Source organism: Squalius cephalus (assembly GCF_949319135.1).
Source record: "Squalius cephalus genome assembly, chromosome: 15".
Taxonomy (NCBI): Eukaryota; Metazoa; Chordata; class Actinopteri; order Cypriniformes; family Leuciscidae; genus Squalius; species Squalius cephalus.
The window spans coordinates 37,090,650-37,107,513 of NC_137136.1; the positions used below are offsets into that span (position 1 = coordinate 37,090,650).

The 16,864-nt window shown below is 49.4% G+C and overlaps 2 protein-coding genes across 3 annotated transcripts in view; one reads left to right on the plus strand and one right to left on the minus strand.

Moving 5' to 3' along the window:
• Positions 1–58: 58 nt before the first annotated feature.
• pmvk (phosphomevalonate kinase) lies at positions 59–13,702 on the plus strand. The gene is made up of 5 exons (XM_079895106.1): positions 59–213; positions 310–373; positions 1,658–1,810; positions 11,966–12,095; positions 12,789–13,702. The coding sequence occupies exons 1-5, from the start codon at positions 89–91 to the stop codon at positions 12,920–12,922; spliced, it is 606 nt and encodes a 201-aa protein (XP_079751232.1). The 5' UTR covers positions 59–88; the 3' UTR covers positions 12,923–13,702.
• A 1,170-nt stretch (positions 13,703–14,872) lies between these two features.
• arhgef2b (rho/rac guanine nucleotide exchange factor (GEF) 2b) overlaps positions 14,873–16,864 on the minus strand; it is a 56,967-nt gene continuing 54,975 nt past the window's right edge. For both annotated transcript variants that reach the window (XM_079895081.1, XM_079895080.1), the window contains exon 21: positions 14,873–16,620. In XM_079895081.1, the coding sequence (XP_079751207.1) occupies positions 16,568–16,620 (53 nt within the window). In that variant the 3' untranslated portion in view covers positions 14,873–16,567. The remainder of the gene's footprint in view (positions 16,621–16,864) is intronic.

Below are 16,864 nucleotides of genomic sequence, written 5' to 3' on the forward strand. Positions count from 1 at the left end.
GCGTGTTTATGCGTTTCGGTGGCAGCGACATCTTGGTTCATTACGGTAAAGTCGAGATGAAGTCGTTCCTCATACTGAACATGTGTTGATGAGTGTGGAGAACACATTACATGCGATCACAGCCATGACACACACACAGCCGAGGGTCATCCTGTTATTCAGTGGGAAGCGGAAGTCAGGGAAGGATTATGTGGCAGATTTGATTCAGCACAGGTGAGTTGAGTGTCGCGCGCACAGGTGAGTTGAGTGTCGCGCGCACAGGTGAGCTCTGCATGAACGCTGATGCTGATGCTGTTGTTGTGATCGCAGGCTGACTGCAGAGGTGTGCTGTATACTCAGACTGTCTGCGCCACTCAAACTGCAGTATGCACAGGTATACTACACTCTTTAACCTCGATAGCCTGACATGTGTGATAACACGCAGGTTTCTAAACTTTAGGCTAAATATTTAACTTAAAAAAAAAAAGTTTGCATATGTGAATTGTTTTGTATCATATTCTATACATTAGGCATTTATGCACACGCTCATCTGCATACACTGTTGAGAGCCACGCCCACGTCCCAACATCCAATCAGCAACCGGCGCACAGAACCAAGCTCCGCCTTACATTTGTTCTTTTTCAATAATCAATATAGAAGGAAGGATCTGTCGCTTCTTCTTTACAGCTGTAGTGTCCCTCTCGTCTAAGCTGCTGTAAATGACCTCTGACCTCAATCTCAATAGTTGAGGGTGAGGAGAATAATGACCGGGACTGTTTGACAGAAGTTACTCCTGTACTATATCACTCCCATATCTCATGGAAATGATCAGAGGGCGTACAGGAAAGCAGTAGTCGATCAGTAGTCCAGAAAATCTATTGAAGAATAATAAAATCTACAAATACAGAAATACAGTAAAAACAGTGAAATATTATTCCAATGTAAACAGCTGTTGTCTATGAATAGTAAAGTATTTTTATTATTCCTGTGATCAAAGCTTCATTACTCCAGTCTTCAGTGTCACATGATCCTCCAGAGATCATGAGATTCACAGCTGACACCGCTTCAGTCTCTTCATCCACACAGCATCATTATTTCTGACTCTATAACTCTTATTATCACAGTTAATCCAGTAATGAAACAAGCAAATTAAAAATCATGATTCGCAGTTTATCCAGAATTGTGCAGTGCTCATTTTAATTTCAGTTTAATGTGTAAACACACTTTGACTGGTGTGTGTGTTGTTCAGGATCATGATGTTTGACTGGCGTGTGTGTGTGTTGTTCAGGATCATGATTTCTGACTGGCGTGTGTGTGTGTTGTTCAGGATCATGATGTTTGACTGGCGTGTGTGTGTGTTGTTCAGGATCATGATGTTTGACTGGCGTGTGTGTGTGTTGTTCAGGATCATGGTGTTTGACTGGCGTGTGTGTGTGTTGTTCAGGATCATGATGTTTGACTGGCGTGTGTGTGTGTTGTTCAGGATCATGATGTTTGACTGGCGTGTGTGTGTGTTGTTCAGGATCATGGTGTTTGACTGGCGTGTGTGTGTGTTGTTCAGGATCATGATGTTTGACTGGCGTGTGTGTGTGTTGTTCAGGATCATGATTTCTGACTGGCGTGTGTGTGTGTTGTTCAGGATCATGGTGTTTGACTGGCGTGTGTGTGTGTTGTTCAGGATCATGGTCTGGACTACGAGGAGCTGCTGGGCTGTGGTCAGTATAAGGAGAGGCATCGGGCCGAGATGATCCGCTGGGGAGAGATGAGGAGACAGCAGGACTCGGGCTTCTTCTGCCGGCTGGCCGTCCAACACGCTGACAAACCCGTCTGGGTACATAATCATAATCATAATCATACACTGTTCGAGAACTGAGCGACTGAGCCTGGACCTCAGTAACACGCTCTCCTGTCGTCATGTGACCTCAGTAACACACGCTCGCCTGTCGTCATGTGACCTCAGTAACACGCTCTCCTGTCGTCATGTGACCTCAGTAACACGCGCTCTCCTGTCGTCATGTGACCTCAGTAACACGCTCTCCTGTCGTCATGTGACCTCAGTAACACGCTCTCCTGTCGTCATGTGACCTCAGTAACACGCGCTCTCCTGTCGTCATGTGACCTCAGTAACACGCGCTCTCCTGTCGTCATGTGACCTCAGTAACACACGCTCGCCTGTCGTCATGTGACCTCAGTAACACGCTCTCCTGTCGTCATGTGACCTCAGTAACACACACTCTCCTGTCGTCATGTGACCTCAGTAACACGCTCTCCTGTCGTCATGTGACCTCAGTAACACGCTCTCCTGTCGTCATGTGACCTCAGTAACACACACTCTCCTGTCGTCATGTGACCTCAGTAAAACACGCTCTCCTGTCGTCATGTGACCTCAGTAACACACGCTCTCCTGTCGTCATGTGACCTCAGTAACACGCTCTCCTGTCGTCATGTGACCTCAGTAACACACACTCTCCTGTCGTCATGTGACCTCAGTAACACGCTCTCCTGTCGTCATGTGACCTCAGTAACACGCTCTCCTGTCGTCATGTGACCTCAGTAACACACACTCTCCTGTCGTCATGTGACCTCAGTAACACGCTCTCCTGTCGTCATGTGACCTCAGTAACACACGCTCTCCTGTCGTCATGTGACCTCAGTAACACGCTCTCCTGTCGTCATGTGACCTCAGTAACACGCTCTCCTGTCGTCATGTGACCTCAGTAACACACACTCTCCTGTCGTCATGTGACCTCAGTAACACGCTCTCCTGTCGTCATGTGACCTCAGTAACACACGCTCTCCTGTCGTCATGTGACCTCAGTAACACACACTCTCCTGTCGTCATGTGACCTCAGTAACACGCTCTCCTGTCGTCATGTGACCTCAGTAACACACGCTCGCCTGTCGTCATGTGACCTCAGTAACACGCTCTCCTGTCGTCATGTGACCTCAGTAACACGCTCTCCTGTCGTCATGTGACCTCAATAACACACGCTCTCCTGTCGTCATGTGACCTCAGTAACACACGCTCTCCTGTCGTCATGTGACCTCAGTAACACGCTCTCCTGTCGTCATGTGACCTCAGTAACACACGCTCTCCTGTCGTCATGTGACCTCAGTAACACACACTCTCCTGTCGTCATGTGACCTCAGTAACACGCTCTCCTGTCGTCATGTGACCTCAGTAACACACACTCTCCTGTCGTCATGTGACCTCAGTAACACGCTCTCCTGTCGTCATGTGACCTCAGTAACACACGCTCTCCTGTCGTCATGTGACCTCAGTAACACACGCTCTCCTGTCGTCATGTGACCTCAGTAACACACGCTCTCCTGTCGTCATGTGACCTCAGTAACACGCGCTCTCCTGTCGTCATGTGACCTCAGTAACACGCGCTCTCCTGTCATCATGTGACCTCAGTAACACACGCTCTCCTGTCGTCATGTGACCTCAGTAAGACGCTCTCCTGTCGTCATGTGACCTCAGTAACACGCGCTCTCCTGTCGTCATGTGACCTCAGTAACACACGCTCTCCTGTCATCATGTGACCTCAGTAACACACGCTCTCCTGTCGTCATGTGACCTCAGTAAGACGCTCTCCTGTCGTCATGTGACCTCAGTAACACGCGCTCTCCTGTCGTCATGTGACCTCAGTAACACACGCTCTCCTGTCGTCATGTGACCTCAGTAACGCTCTCCTGTCATCATGTGACCTCAGTAACACGCTCTCCTGTCGTCATGTGACCTCAGTAACACACGCTCTCCTGTCGTCATGTGACCTCAGTAACACGCTCTCCTGTCGTCATGTGACCTCAGTAACACACGCTCTCCTGTCGTCATGTGACCTCAGTAACACGCTCTCCTGTCGTCATGTGACCTCAGTAACACACGCTCTCCTGTCGTCATGTGACCTCAGTAACACACGCTCTCCTGTCGTCATGTGACCTCAGTAACACGCTCTCCTGTCGTCATGTGACCTCAGTAACACACGCTCTCCTGTCGTCATGTGACCTCAGTAACACGCTCTCCTGTCGTCATGTGACCTCAGTAACACGCTCTCCTGTCGTCATGTGACCTCAGTAACACACGCTCTCCTGTCGTCATGTGACCTCAGTAACACGCGCTCTCCTGTCGTCATGTGACCTCAGTAACACGCGCTCTCCTGTCGTCATGTGACCTCAGTAACACACGCTCTCCTGTCGTCATGTGACCTCAGTAACACACGCTCTCCTGTCGTCATGTGACCTCAGTAACACGCGCTCTCCTGTCGTCATGTGACCTCAGTAACACGCGCTCTCCTGTCGTCATGTGACCTCAGTAACACGCGCTCTCCTGTCATCATGTGACCTCAGTAACACACGCTCTCCTGTCGTCATGTGACCTCAATAACACATGCTCTCCTGTCGTCATGTGACCTCAGTAACACGCGCTCTCCTGTCGTCATGTGACCTCAATAACACGCGCTCTCCTGTCGTCATGTGACCTCAGTAACACACGCTCTCCTGTCGTCATGTGACCTCAATAACACACGCTCTCCTGTCGTCATGTGACCTCAATAACACACGCTCTCCTGTCGTCATGTGACCTCAGTAACACGCGCTCTCCTGTCGTCATGTGACCTCAGTAACACACGCTCTCCTGTCGTCATGTGACCTCAGTAACGCTCTCCTGTCGTCATGTGACCTCAGTAACGCTCTCCTGTCGTCATGTGACCTCAGTAACGCTCTCCTGTCGTCATGTGACCTCAGTAACACGCGCTCTCCTGTCGTCATGTGACCTCAGTAACACGCTCTCCTGTCGTCATGTGACCTCAGTAACACGCGCTCTCCTGTCGTCATGTGACCTCAGTAACACGCGCTCTCCTGTCGTCATGTGACCTCAGTAACACACTCTCCTGTCGTCATGTGACCTCAGTAACACACGCTCTCCTGTCGTCATGTGACCTCAGTAACACATGCTCTCCTGTCGTCATGTGACCTCAGTAACACGCGCTCTCCTGTCGTCATGTGACCTCAGTAACACGCGCTCTCCTGTCGTCATGTGACCTCAGTAACACGCGCTCTCCTGTCGTCATGTGACCTCAGTAACACACGCTCTCCTGTCGTCATGTGACCTCAGTAACACATGCTCTCCTGTCGTCATGTGACCTCAGTAACACGCGCTCTCCTGTCGTCATGTGACCTCAGTAACACGCGCTCTCCTGTCGTCATGTGACCTCAGTAACACGCGCTCTCCTGTCGTCATGTGACCTCAGTAACACGCGCTCTCCTGTCGTCATGTGACCTCAGTAACACGCGCTCTCCTGTCGTCATGTGACCTCAGTAACACATGCTCTCCTGTCGTCATGTGACCTCAGTAACACGCGCTCTCCTGTCGTCATGTGACCTCAGTAACACGCGCTCTCCTGTCGTCATGTGACCTCAGTAACACGCGCTCTCCTGTCGTCATGTGACCTCAGTAACACGCGCTCTCCTGTCGTCATGTGACCTCAGTAACACGCGCTCTCCTGTCGTCATGTGACCTCAGTAACACGCGCTCTCCTGTCGTCATGTGACCTCAGTAACACGCGCTCTCCTGTCGTCATGTGACCTCAGTAACACATGCTCTCCTGTCGTCATGTGACCTCAGTAACACGCGCTCTCCTGTCGTCATGTGACCTCAGTAACACGCGCTCTCCTGTCGTCATGTGACCTCAGTAACACGCGCTCTCCTGTCGTCATGTGACCTCAGTAACACACGCTCTCCTGTCGTCATGTGACCTCAGTAACACGCTCTCCTGTCGTCATGTGACCTCAGTAACACGCGCTCTCCTGTCGTCATGTGACCTCAGTAACACATGCTCTCCTGTCGTCATGTGACCTCAGTAACACGCGCTCTCCTGTCGTCATGTGACCTCAGTAACACGCGCTCTCCTGTCGTCATGTGACCTCAGTAACACGCGCTCTCCTGTCGTCATGTGACCTCAGTAACACACGCTCTCCTGTCGTCATGTGACCTCAGTAACACACGCTCTCCTGTCGTCATGTGACCTCAGTAACACGCGCTCTCCTGTCGTCATGTGACCTCAGTAACACGCGCTCTCCTGTTGTCATGTGACCTCAGTAACACGCTCTCCTGTCGTCATGTGACCTCAGTAACACACGCTCTCCTGTCGTCATGTGACCTCAGTAACACGCTCTCCTGTCGTCATGTGACCTCAGTAACACACGCTCTCCTGTCGTCATGTGACCTCAGTAACACACGCTCTCCTGTCGTCATGTGACCTCAGTAACACGCGCTCTCCTGTCGTCATGTGACCTCAGTAACACGCGCTCTCCTGTCGTCATGTGACCTCAGTAACACACTCTCCTGTCGTCATGTGACCTCAGTAACACACGCTCTCCTGTCGTCATGTGACCTCAGTAACACACGCTCTCCTGTCGTCATGTGACCTCAGTAACACACGCTCTCCTGTCGTCATGTGACCTCAGTAACACACGCTCTCCTGTCGTCATGTGACCTCAGTAACACACGCTCTCCTGTCGTCATGTGACCTCAGTAACGCTCTCCTGTCGTCATGTGACCTCAGTAACACGCGCTCTCCTGTCGTCATGTGACCTCAGTAACACGCGCTCTCCTGTCGTCATGTGACCTCAGTAACACGCGCTCTCCTGTCGTCATGTGACCTCAGTAACACGCGCTCTCCTGTCGTCATGTGACCTCAGTAACACGCGCTCTCCTGTCGTCATGTGACCTCAGTAACACGCTCTCCTGTCGTCATGTGACCTCAGTAACACACGCTCTCCTGTCGTCATGTGACCTCAGTAACACACGCTCTCCTGTCGTCATGTGACCTCAGTAACACACGCTCTCCTGTCGTCATGTGACCTCAGTAACACGTGCTCTCATGTCGTCATGTGACCTCAGTAACGCTCTCCTGTCATCATGTGACCTCAGTAACACACGCTCCGCTCTCCTGTCGTCATGTGACCTCAGTAACACACGCTCTCCTGTCGTCATGTGACCTCAGTAACGCTCTCCTGTCGTCATGTGACCTCAGTAACACGTGCTCTCATGTCGTCATGTGACCTCAGTAACGCTCTCCTGTCATCATGTGACCTCAGTAACACACGCTCCGCTCTCCTGTCGTCATGTGACCTCAGTAACACACGCTCTCCTGTCGTCATGTGACCTCAGTAACGCTCTCCTGTCGTCATGTGACCTCAGTAACACACGCTCCGCTCTCCTGTCGTCATGTGACCTCAGTAACACACGCTCTCCTGTCGTCATGTGACCTCAGTAACACACGCTCTCCTGTCGTCATGTGACCTCAGTAACACACGCGACCTCAGTAACACACGCTCTCCTGTCGTCATGTGACCTCAGTAACACACGCTCTCCTGTCGTCATGTGACCTCAGTAACACACTCTCCTGTCGTCATGTGACCTCAGTAACACACGCTCTCCTGTCGTCATGTGACCTCAGTAACACATGCTCTCCTGTCGTCATGTGACCTCAGTAACACACGCTCTCCTGTCGTCATGTGACCTCAGTAACACGCGCTCTCCTGTCATCATGTGACCTCAGTAACACACGCTCTCCTGTCGTCATGTGACCTCAGTAACACACGCTCTCCTGTCGTCATGTGACCTCAGTAACACATGCTCTCCTGTCGTCATGTGACCTCAGTAACGCTCTCCTGTCATCATGTGACCTCAGTAACACACGCTCTCCTGTCGTCATGTGACCTCAATAACACACGCTCTCCTGTCGTCATGTGACCTCAGTAACACACGCTCTCCTGTCGTCATGTGACCTCAGTAACACACGCTCTCCTGTCGTCATGTGACCTCAGTAACACACGCGACCTCAGTAACACACGCTCTCCTGTCGTCATGTGACCTCAGTAACACACACTCTCCTGTCGTCATGTGACCTCAGTAACACACGCTCTCCTGTCGTCATGTGACCTCAGTAACACACGCTCTCCTGTCGTCATGTGACCTCAGTAACACACGCGACCTCAGTAACACACGCTCTCCTGTCGTCATGTGACCTCAGTAACACACGCTCTCCTGTCGTCATGTGACCTCAGTAACACACTCTCCTGTCGTCATGTGACCTCAGTAACACACGCTCTCCTGTCGTCATGTGACCTCAGTAACACATGCTCTCCTGTCGTCATGTGACCTCAGTAACACACGCTCTCCTGTCGTCATGTGACCTCAGTAACACGCGCTCTCCTGTCATCATGTGACCTCAGTAACACACGCTCTCCTGTCGTCATGTGACCTCAGTAACACACGCTCTCCTGTCGTCATGTGACCTCAGTAACACGCTCTCCTGTCGTCATGTGACCTCAGTAACACACGCTCTCCTGTCGTCATGTGACCTCAGTAACACGCTCTCCTGTCGTCATGTGACCTCAGTAACACACGCTCCGCTCTCCTGTCGTCATGTGACCTCAGTAACACACGCTCTCCTGTCGTCATGTGACCTCAGTAACACACGCTCTCCTGTCGTCATGTGACCTCAGTAACACACGCGACTTCAGTAACACACGCTCTCCTGTCGTCATGTGACCTCAGTAACACACGCTCTCCTGTCGTCATGTGACCTCAGTAACACACTCTCCTGTCGTCATGTGACCTCAGTAACACACGCTCTCCTGTCGTCATGTGACCTCAGTAACACATGCTCTCCTGTCGTCATGTGACCTCAGTAACACACGCTCTCCTGTCGTCATGTGACCTCAGTAACACGCGCTCTCCTGTCATCATGTGACCTCAGTAACACACGCTCTCCTGTCGTCATGTGACCTCAGTAACACACGCTCTCCTGTCGTCATGTGACCTCAGTAACACATGCTCTCCTGTCGTCATGTGACCTCAGTAACGCTCTCCTGTCATCATGTGACCTCAGTAACACACGCTCTCCTGTCGTCATGTGACCTCAATAACACACGCTCTCCTGTCGTCATGTGACCTCAGTAACACACGCTCTCCTGTCGTCATGTGACCTCAGTAACACACGCTCTCCTGTCGTCATGTGACCTCAGTAACACACGCGACCTCAGTAACACACGCTCTCCTGTCGTCATGTGACCTCAGTAACACACACTCTCCTGTCGTCATGTGACCTCAGTAACACACGCTCTCCTGTCGTCATGTGACCTCAGTAACACACGCTCTCCTGTCGTCATGTGACCTCAGTAACACGCGCTCTCCTGTCATCATGTGACCTCAGTAACACACGCTCTCCTGTCGTCATGTGACCTCAGTAACACACGCTCTCCTGTCGTCATGTGACCTCAGTAACACACGCTCTCCTGTCGTCATGTGACCTCAGTAACACACGCTCTCCTGTCGTCATGTGACCTCAGTAACACGTGCTCTCATGTCGTCATGTGACCTCAGTAACACACGCTCTCCTGTCGTCATGTGACCTCAGTAACACACGCTCTCCTGTCGTCATGTGACCTCAGTAACACGCTCTCCTGTCGTCATGTGACCTCAGTAACGCTCTCCTGTCGTCATGTGACCTCAGTAACACACGCTCTCCTGTCGTCATGTGACCTCAGTAACACACGCTCTCCTGTCGTCATGTGACCTCAGTAACACGCTCTCCTGTCGTCATGTGACCTCAGTAACACGCGCTCTCCTGTCGTCATGTGACCTCAGTAACACGCGCTCTCCTGTCGTCATGTGACCTCAGTAACACGCGCTCTCCTGTCGTCATGTGACCTCAGTAACACGCGCTCTCCTGTCGTCATGTGACCTCAGTAACACACGCTCTCCTGTCGTCATGTGACCTCAGTAACACACGCTCTCCTGTCGTCATGTGACCTCAGTAACACGCGCTCTCCTGTCGTCATGTGACCTCAGTAACACGCGCTCTCCTGTCGTCATGTGACCTCAGTAACACGCTCTCCTGTCGTCATGTGACCTCAGTAACACGCGCTCTCCTGTCGTCATGTGACCTCAGTAACACGCGCTCTCCTGTCGTCATGTGACCTCAGTAACACGCGCTCTCCTGTCGTCATGTGACCTCAGTAACACGCGCTCTCCTGTCGTCATGTGACCTCAGTAACACGCTCTCCTGTCGTCATGTGACCTCAGTAACACGCGCTCTCCTGTCGTCATGTGACCTCAGTAACACGCGCTCTCCTGTCGTCATGTGACCTCAGTAACACGCGCTCTCCTGTCGTCATGTGACCTCAGTAACACGCTCTCCTGTCGTCATGTGACCTCAGTAACACGCGCTCTCCTGTCGTCATGTGACCTCAGTAACACGCGCTCTCCTGTCGTCATGTGACCTCAGTAACACGCTCTCCTGTCGTCATGTGACCTCAGTAACACGCTCTCCTGTCGTCATGTGACCTCAGTAACACGCGCTCTCCTGTCGTCATGTGACCTCAGTAACACGCGCTCTCCTGTCGTCATGTGACCTCAGTAACACGCTCTCCTGTCGTCATGTGACCTCAGTAACACGCGCTCTCCTGTCGTCATGTGACCTCAGTAACACGCGCTCTCCTGTCGTCATGTGACCTCAGTAACACGCGCTCTCCTGTCGTCATGTGACCTCAGTAACACGCTCTCTCCTGTCGTCATGTGACCTCAGTAACACGCGCTCTCCTGTCGTCATGTGACCTCAGTAACACGCGCTCTCCTGTCGTCATGTGACCTCAGTAACACGCGCTCTCCTGTCGTCATGTGACCTCAGTAACACGCGCTCTCCTGTCGTCATGTGACCTCAGTAACACGCGCTCTCCTGTCGTCATGTGACCTCAGTAACACGCGCTCTCCTGTCGTCATGTGACCTCAGTAACACGCGCTCTCCTGTCGTCATGTGACCTCAGTAACACATGCTCTCCTGTCGTCATGTGACCTCAGTAACACGCGCTCTCCTGTCGTCATGTGACCTCAGTAACACGCGCTCTCCTGTCGTCATGTGACCTCAGTAACACGCGCTCTCCTGTCATCATGTGACCTCAGTAACACGCGCTCTCCTGTCGTCATGTGACCTCAGTAACACGCGCTCTCCTGTCGTCATGTGACCTCAGTAACACGCTCTCTCCTGTCGTCATGTGACCTCAGTAACACGCTCTCTCCTGTCGTCATGTGACCTCAGTAACACGCTCTCCTGTCGTCATGTGACCTCAGTAACACGCTCTCCTGTCGTCATGTGACCTCAGTAACGCGCTCTCCTGTCGTCATGTGACCTCAGTAACATGCTCTCCTGTCGTCATGTGACCTCAGTAACACACGCTCTCCTGTCGTCATGTGACCTCAGTAACACGCGCTCTCCTGTCGTCATGTGACCTCAGTAACACACGCTCTCCTGTCGTCATGTGACCTCAGTAACACGCTCTCCTGTCGTCATGTGACCTCAGTAACACGCTCTCCTGTCGTCATGTGACCTCAGTAACACGCTCTCCTGTCGTCATGTGACCTCAGTAACACGCTCTCCTGTCGTCATGTGACCTCAGTAACACGCTCTCCTGTCGTCATGTGACCTCAGTAACACACGCTCTCCTGTCGTCATGTGACCTCAGTAACACACGCTCGCCTGTCGTCATGTGACCTCAGTAACACACGCTCTCCTGTCGTCATGTGACCTCAGTAACACACGCTCTCCTGTCGTCATGTGACCTCAGTAACACACGCTCTCCTGTCGTCATGTGACCTCAGTAACACGCTCTCCTGTCGTCATGTGACCTCAGTAACGCTCTCCTGTCGTCATGTGACCTCAGTAACACACGCTCTCCTGTCATCATGTGACCTCAGTAACACGCTCTCCTGTCGTCATGTGACCTCAGTAACACACGCTCTCCTGTCGTCATGTGACCTCAGTAACACACGCTCTCCTGTCGTCATGTGACCTCAGTAACACACGCTCTCCTGTCGTCATGTGACCTCAGTAACACGCGCTCTCCTGTCGTCATGTGACCTCAGTAACACGCGCTCTCCTGTCATCATGTGACCTCAGTAACACACACTCTTCCTCAGATCGTCAGTGACTGCAGGAGGAGATCGGATATACAGTGGTTCCGGCAGGAGTTTCCCGACCGATGTGTGTGTGTGCGTGTGGAGGCGTCAGAGCAGACCAGATCACAGCGGGGCTGGAGGTTCACCACAGGTACAACACCCACACACACACACACACACACACACACACACACACACCCACACCAGATCACAGCACCACTAGGCTGACCAAAGTGCTTTACAGAATAACAAGATTAAATAAAGATATAACATGCATAACAACAAATAGAACAAAAACTAAGAGCAACATAGCTAAGAGTAAAACAGGAGTAGCAAAACAGTATCAGACTCAAACATACATTAGTAAAACCAACCGAAGAAAAGAATCCATATAGTAAAGGAAACGGGTAGGTTTTTAAAGAGACTTGAACGCAGACAGAGAAGGGGCCGCTCTGATCTCTCGAGGCTCCAGAGCCGTGGCCCTCTACGCTCCAGTCTAGAGCGACACGTTCCCAGCAGAGCCCGGGATCCCAGGCCTCCGGGCGGAGGCAGTGTAGGGATGAAGAAGCTCAGAGAGATAAGGAGATAAGTTATGTAGAGATTTAAAAACGTGCTTCTCTGGTGAACTGGCAGCCAGTGTAGAGATCTGAGAATAGGAGAGATGTGTTCATATTTACCACACAGTACAGTGTATACTTTCTTCTTGATTTACCCCTGAAAGAATGGAAGTGAAATGTGGTAACATGTTTTATCATACGTTTTATAAGTCTGAATATGGCGCATGTATTATAAGTGTTTTATAAACGAGAGCCCTGAAGAGCTAACGCTGTTGTGCGCTGCTCAGGTGTGGACGACGCTGAGTCCGAGTGCGGCCTGGATGAGGGACTGCGGTTCGACTGGATCCTCCAGAACGACGGAGAACACGAGCGTCTGGAGAAACAGCTGGAGGAGCTTCTGTCCTCGCTCACTCAAACATGAACACGCATCCATAAACCTCATCATCTGACCATAATCAACACTTCTCCTCATTCGCTCACTTTACTGGCGTTCCGGAGCAGAGCCAGGGACAAAATAATCAGAACTGATGATGCAAACTTTATAAAATATGACACCGTGTCCTAACCAGACGCGACAAGCAACGTGTCTGTCCACACCAGAAGCGACGCGACTATGAGAAGCGTCAAAATCAATCAAGCCCACAGCCAATCAGAGCAGCGTGTGGGCGGAGTCAGCCAATCAGAGCAGCGTGTGGGCGGAGTCTCGCGGCGAGTGCACGGCACCAGAGTAATCCTGACGGCACTCGCACGAAAATGGATTGAGTCTACATAATCAAATTAACAAATATTACACCATTTGAACATTATTCAAATACATACTGAGTTACTAAAGCAATCTTTGTCAAAGAATACTCTTGTTTGTTCACAATTCTTCCACGTTCTTGTTTCCATTTGTTTAATTTGAAGATCTGAGGTGAATTATCCATTGTTGCTTTTACAGCCTCAAAGCTGGAGCACTAAATGATGTTCAAAGTCACATGACACGCCTTTAACATTAAATAAAGCACATAAACAGAACCTGAGATTATCATCGCCACACTTTGTGTTTGTTGTTGCAGCACGACATCGCAGAAAAATAGAAACCGTTTCTACAATAGAGTCGTTGCGTGTCGCTGACGCCGTCCGGGCTGGATAGGACAAACACTCGATTAACATGGAGAAGAACCTTTCATCGCGCGTCGCGGCGTGTGTAGTTAAGACTAATTCTGCTGTAAAGACGATCATTATTCAGCTCAGTTAATATAAAGCGAAGGTTTCTAAAGATTCCTCACATTGTTCTTTCACACCCACAGTATTCACAGTTCTGTTCAGAGGTTTGATTAGAAAACTGCTGTAAAACATCCTCTGGATTGTCCTGATATTCTGTATTTTCTGTGTAAAAAATCCCATACATTTACAAGATGTGTAAATATTAAAGGAATAGTTTATAATAGCTAATCCTGTTATTTTTTTAAAAACCACAAAAGCAGTGCAAGTTATTCCAGATCCTCTGAAGCTATTTCCATATCAAATTATTGTTTATTCATTACTTTCAAATGGATAACCGTCAAACCCAGGACGGTGTACCTTGATGCTCTTTGTTTTAACCTTTTACAGTCTATGGTTTTAACATGCGCAAGGGCGACTTTTCAATGCATAAAAACCTAAATTTGGGCCAATTCTCCACATAAAAATACACTAAAAAAGGTCTTAAAGTGTTTGTATTTTAAAGTTTGTTTCTTTACAGGTTTCACGGAAGGGTTAAGAAGGAAATTATAAACCAATAGAAGTCGATGGAGACTGATTAGATTTTCTACTCACTAACATTGAATATTAAATAGAATAAAATGGCAACAGTAAAAATAACTAGCTAGGTTAGCTGATCACTTTTGTAGGAAACTCATAAGCGGAGAGCAGGAGACGTGGATGAAGCTTCAGCAGATTCTTCATGGAGAGCACGAGCTGTCGTACTGAGGTCATCAAGCCTGACCAAGGGGACTTTACATGGTATCTTATTCAGTGGCAGTCCTTAAAGTGTTGACCTTACTCACAGATGACCACTAAATCTAATCATCTAAAGACAATAGAGACACTAACCCCCGACTGGAGATAATGGTACCCCCAAATTGTATAAACAACACATGGTCACGAGAACTAAGACGATGTAATCATTCACACATAGTTGAACTCTCAGTAGAAGATCAAACACTGCCTAAACCCCTTCAGGGGAAACTACACTGAGCTGATGCCCTCATGTTCACCTTCAATGCCCAGTACAGTGGAGTTCACCCGAGTTTGTCATGTGATGTTGTGTAAGGATCAGCAGATCTTCTTAAATGTGTAATCCTGTACAGTAGTGCAGTTAACCTGTTCGTATACTGATATAAAGATCACTCTTATGGTGTGAGACGGCAGAAACACTGAGATTGACGTGATCAGATGTTCATGTTGACGTGTTGTGCAGATAAAGAACTGAGTACAGCAATCATCAATGCATTTATATAGATGCAAAGCAGAATACATGATTACAGCCGTATATTTCCACACACAGTACTATGAAAAACATAAAAATGCAATATATTTATAAACAATGATTGAACAGCAGTTTAAAGGATGCTTTCTTCCTCAAACATTCATAAAACATAGACAATATCACCAGAGTGATTTTAAACAAAGCTTTAGTGTGACTTCAAGTGGCCAGAGGAGAATTCACAATCAGTTTATCCACTACATTCCATTATCATAAACATTAATATCTTTCATCGGCACAGGAGAAAGCCTCCGCTCATGTATGACCCTTTATAAGAGGTAAACCGAGGAGGTTATTAGAACTATTCATGTTTCTGCCAAATATCCAGGGCATTTAATGTGCTACAACTCATCATCTTTACCGTAATATCACGTTCTTCAGCACATATAATAATGGACAATAGTACAGCTAAAGGAAACTAAAGTTCTAAAGTCAGTAAAGTTTCCTTCATTTCTAACTCATTAAATCCTTTCATCAAAGAAAAAATACACCATAAACCGTTTAAATAGCAACTGTAAAATGTCTAGACATCTTTAGAAAGACTTGTCCTACACTATGTTGGATATAAACGCGTGCCGCCGGTGTCCAGCGCTGTCTCCGCCTGAGCCGATGATGAACACACTGATCCGGCTCTGTAAAACGCCTGGGTTATTTACAGGAGTTCACTCAGCTGTTCAGAGCTTAAACACAAGACTTCAGCGATCCGGACTCCTCCTCGGATATTGACTGTGCTGTAGTTTAGTTGTAGTGTTACGTAACAGCCGCGGCTCTGGCCATGTGACCAGAAGCACTTTTCCTATTGGTTGTCCAGCATTATTGGCAGAGCGATGGAAAAGAGATGATAAAGCCTCTCCATCCATAGCAGATATCCGTGGCTTTGACAGCGAGTGTGTGTGACTGAGATTCAGCGAGTGTGTGTGTGTGTGTGTGTGTGTGTGTGTGTGTGTGTGTGTGTGTGTGTGTGTGTGTGACTGAGATTCAGTGTGTGTGTGTGTGTGTGTGTGTGTGTGTGTGTGTGTGTGTGTGTGTGTGTGTGTGACTGAGATTGACAGTGAGTGTGTGTGTGTGTGTGTGTGTGTGTGTGTGTGTGTGTGTGTGTGAGGGTGTGTGTGTGTGTGTGTGTGTGTGTGTGTGTGTGTGTGTGTGTGACTGAGATTCAGTGAGTGTGTGTGTGTGTGTGTGTGTGACTGAGATTCAGTGAGTGTGTGTGTGTGTGTGTGTGTGTGTGTGTGTGTGTGTGTGTGTGTGTGTGTGTGTGTGTGTGTGACTGAGATTGACAGTGAGTGTGTGAGTGTGTGTGTGTGTGTGTGTGTGTGTGTGTGTGTGTGACTGAGATTCAGCGAGTGTGTGAGTGTGTGACTGAGATTGACAGTGAGTGTGTGTGTGTGTGTGTGTGTGTGTGTGTGAGGGTGTGTGTGTGTGAGTGTGTGTGTGTGAGGGTGTGTGTGTGTGTGTGTGTGTGTGTGTGTGAGGGTGTGTGTGTGTGAGTGTGTGTGTGTGTGTGTGTGTGTGTGTGTGTGTGTGTGTGTGTGTGTGTGTGTGTGTGTGTGTGTGATGTTAACTGTGAGCTTCGGTCCCACACTCGCTCTCCTCAGGAATGTCCTGCAGATCTGAAAACACATCACAGTCAGTCAGGGCAGATTTATTACAGTGTCAAACAGTTGCTTTTACTCGTTTGTTCTTAAGATTGTTTATAATTCTCGATCGCTAAAGTGTGTGTTTCTGCAATCGTTCTCTGCCCCTCCATCATAAGCGAGTGTGTGTCGAGCGTCAGACACAGTAAACGCTGTCGTGTTCTCTGGTGTTCGGGAACACACTCGTGTGTGTGAGACGCTTCTGGAGGGAGTTACACCA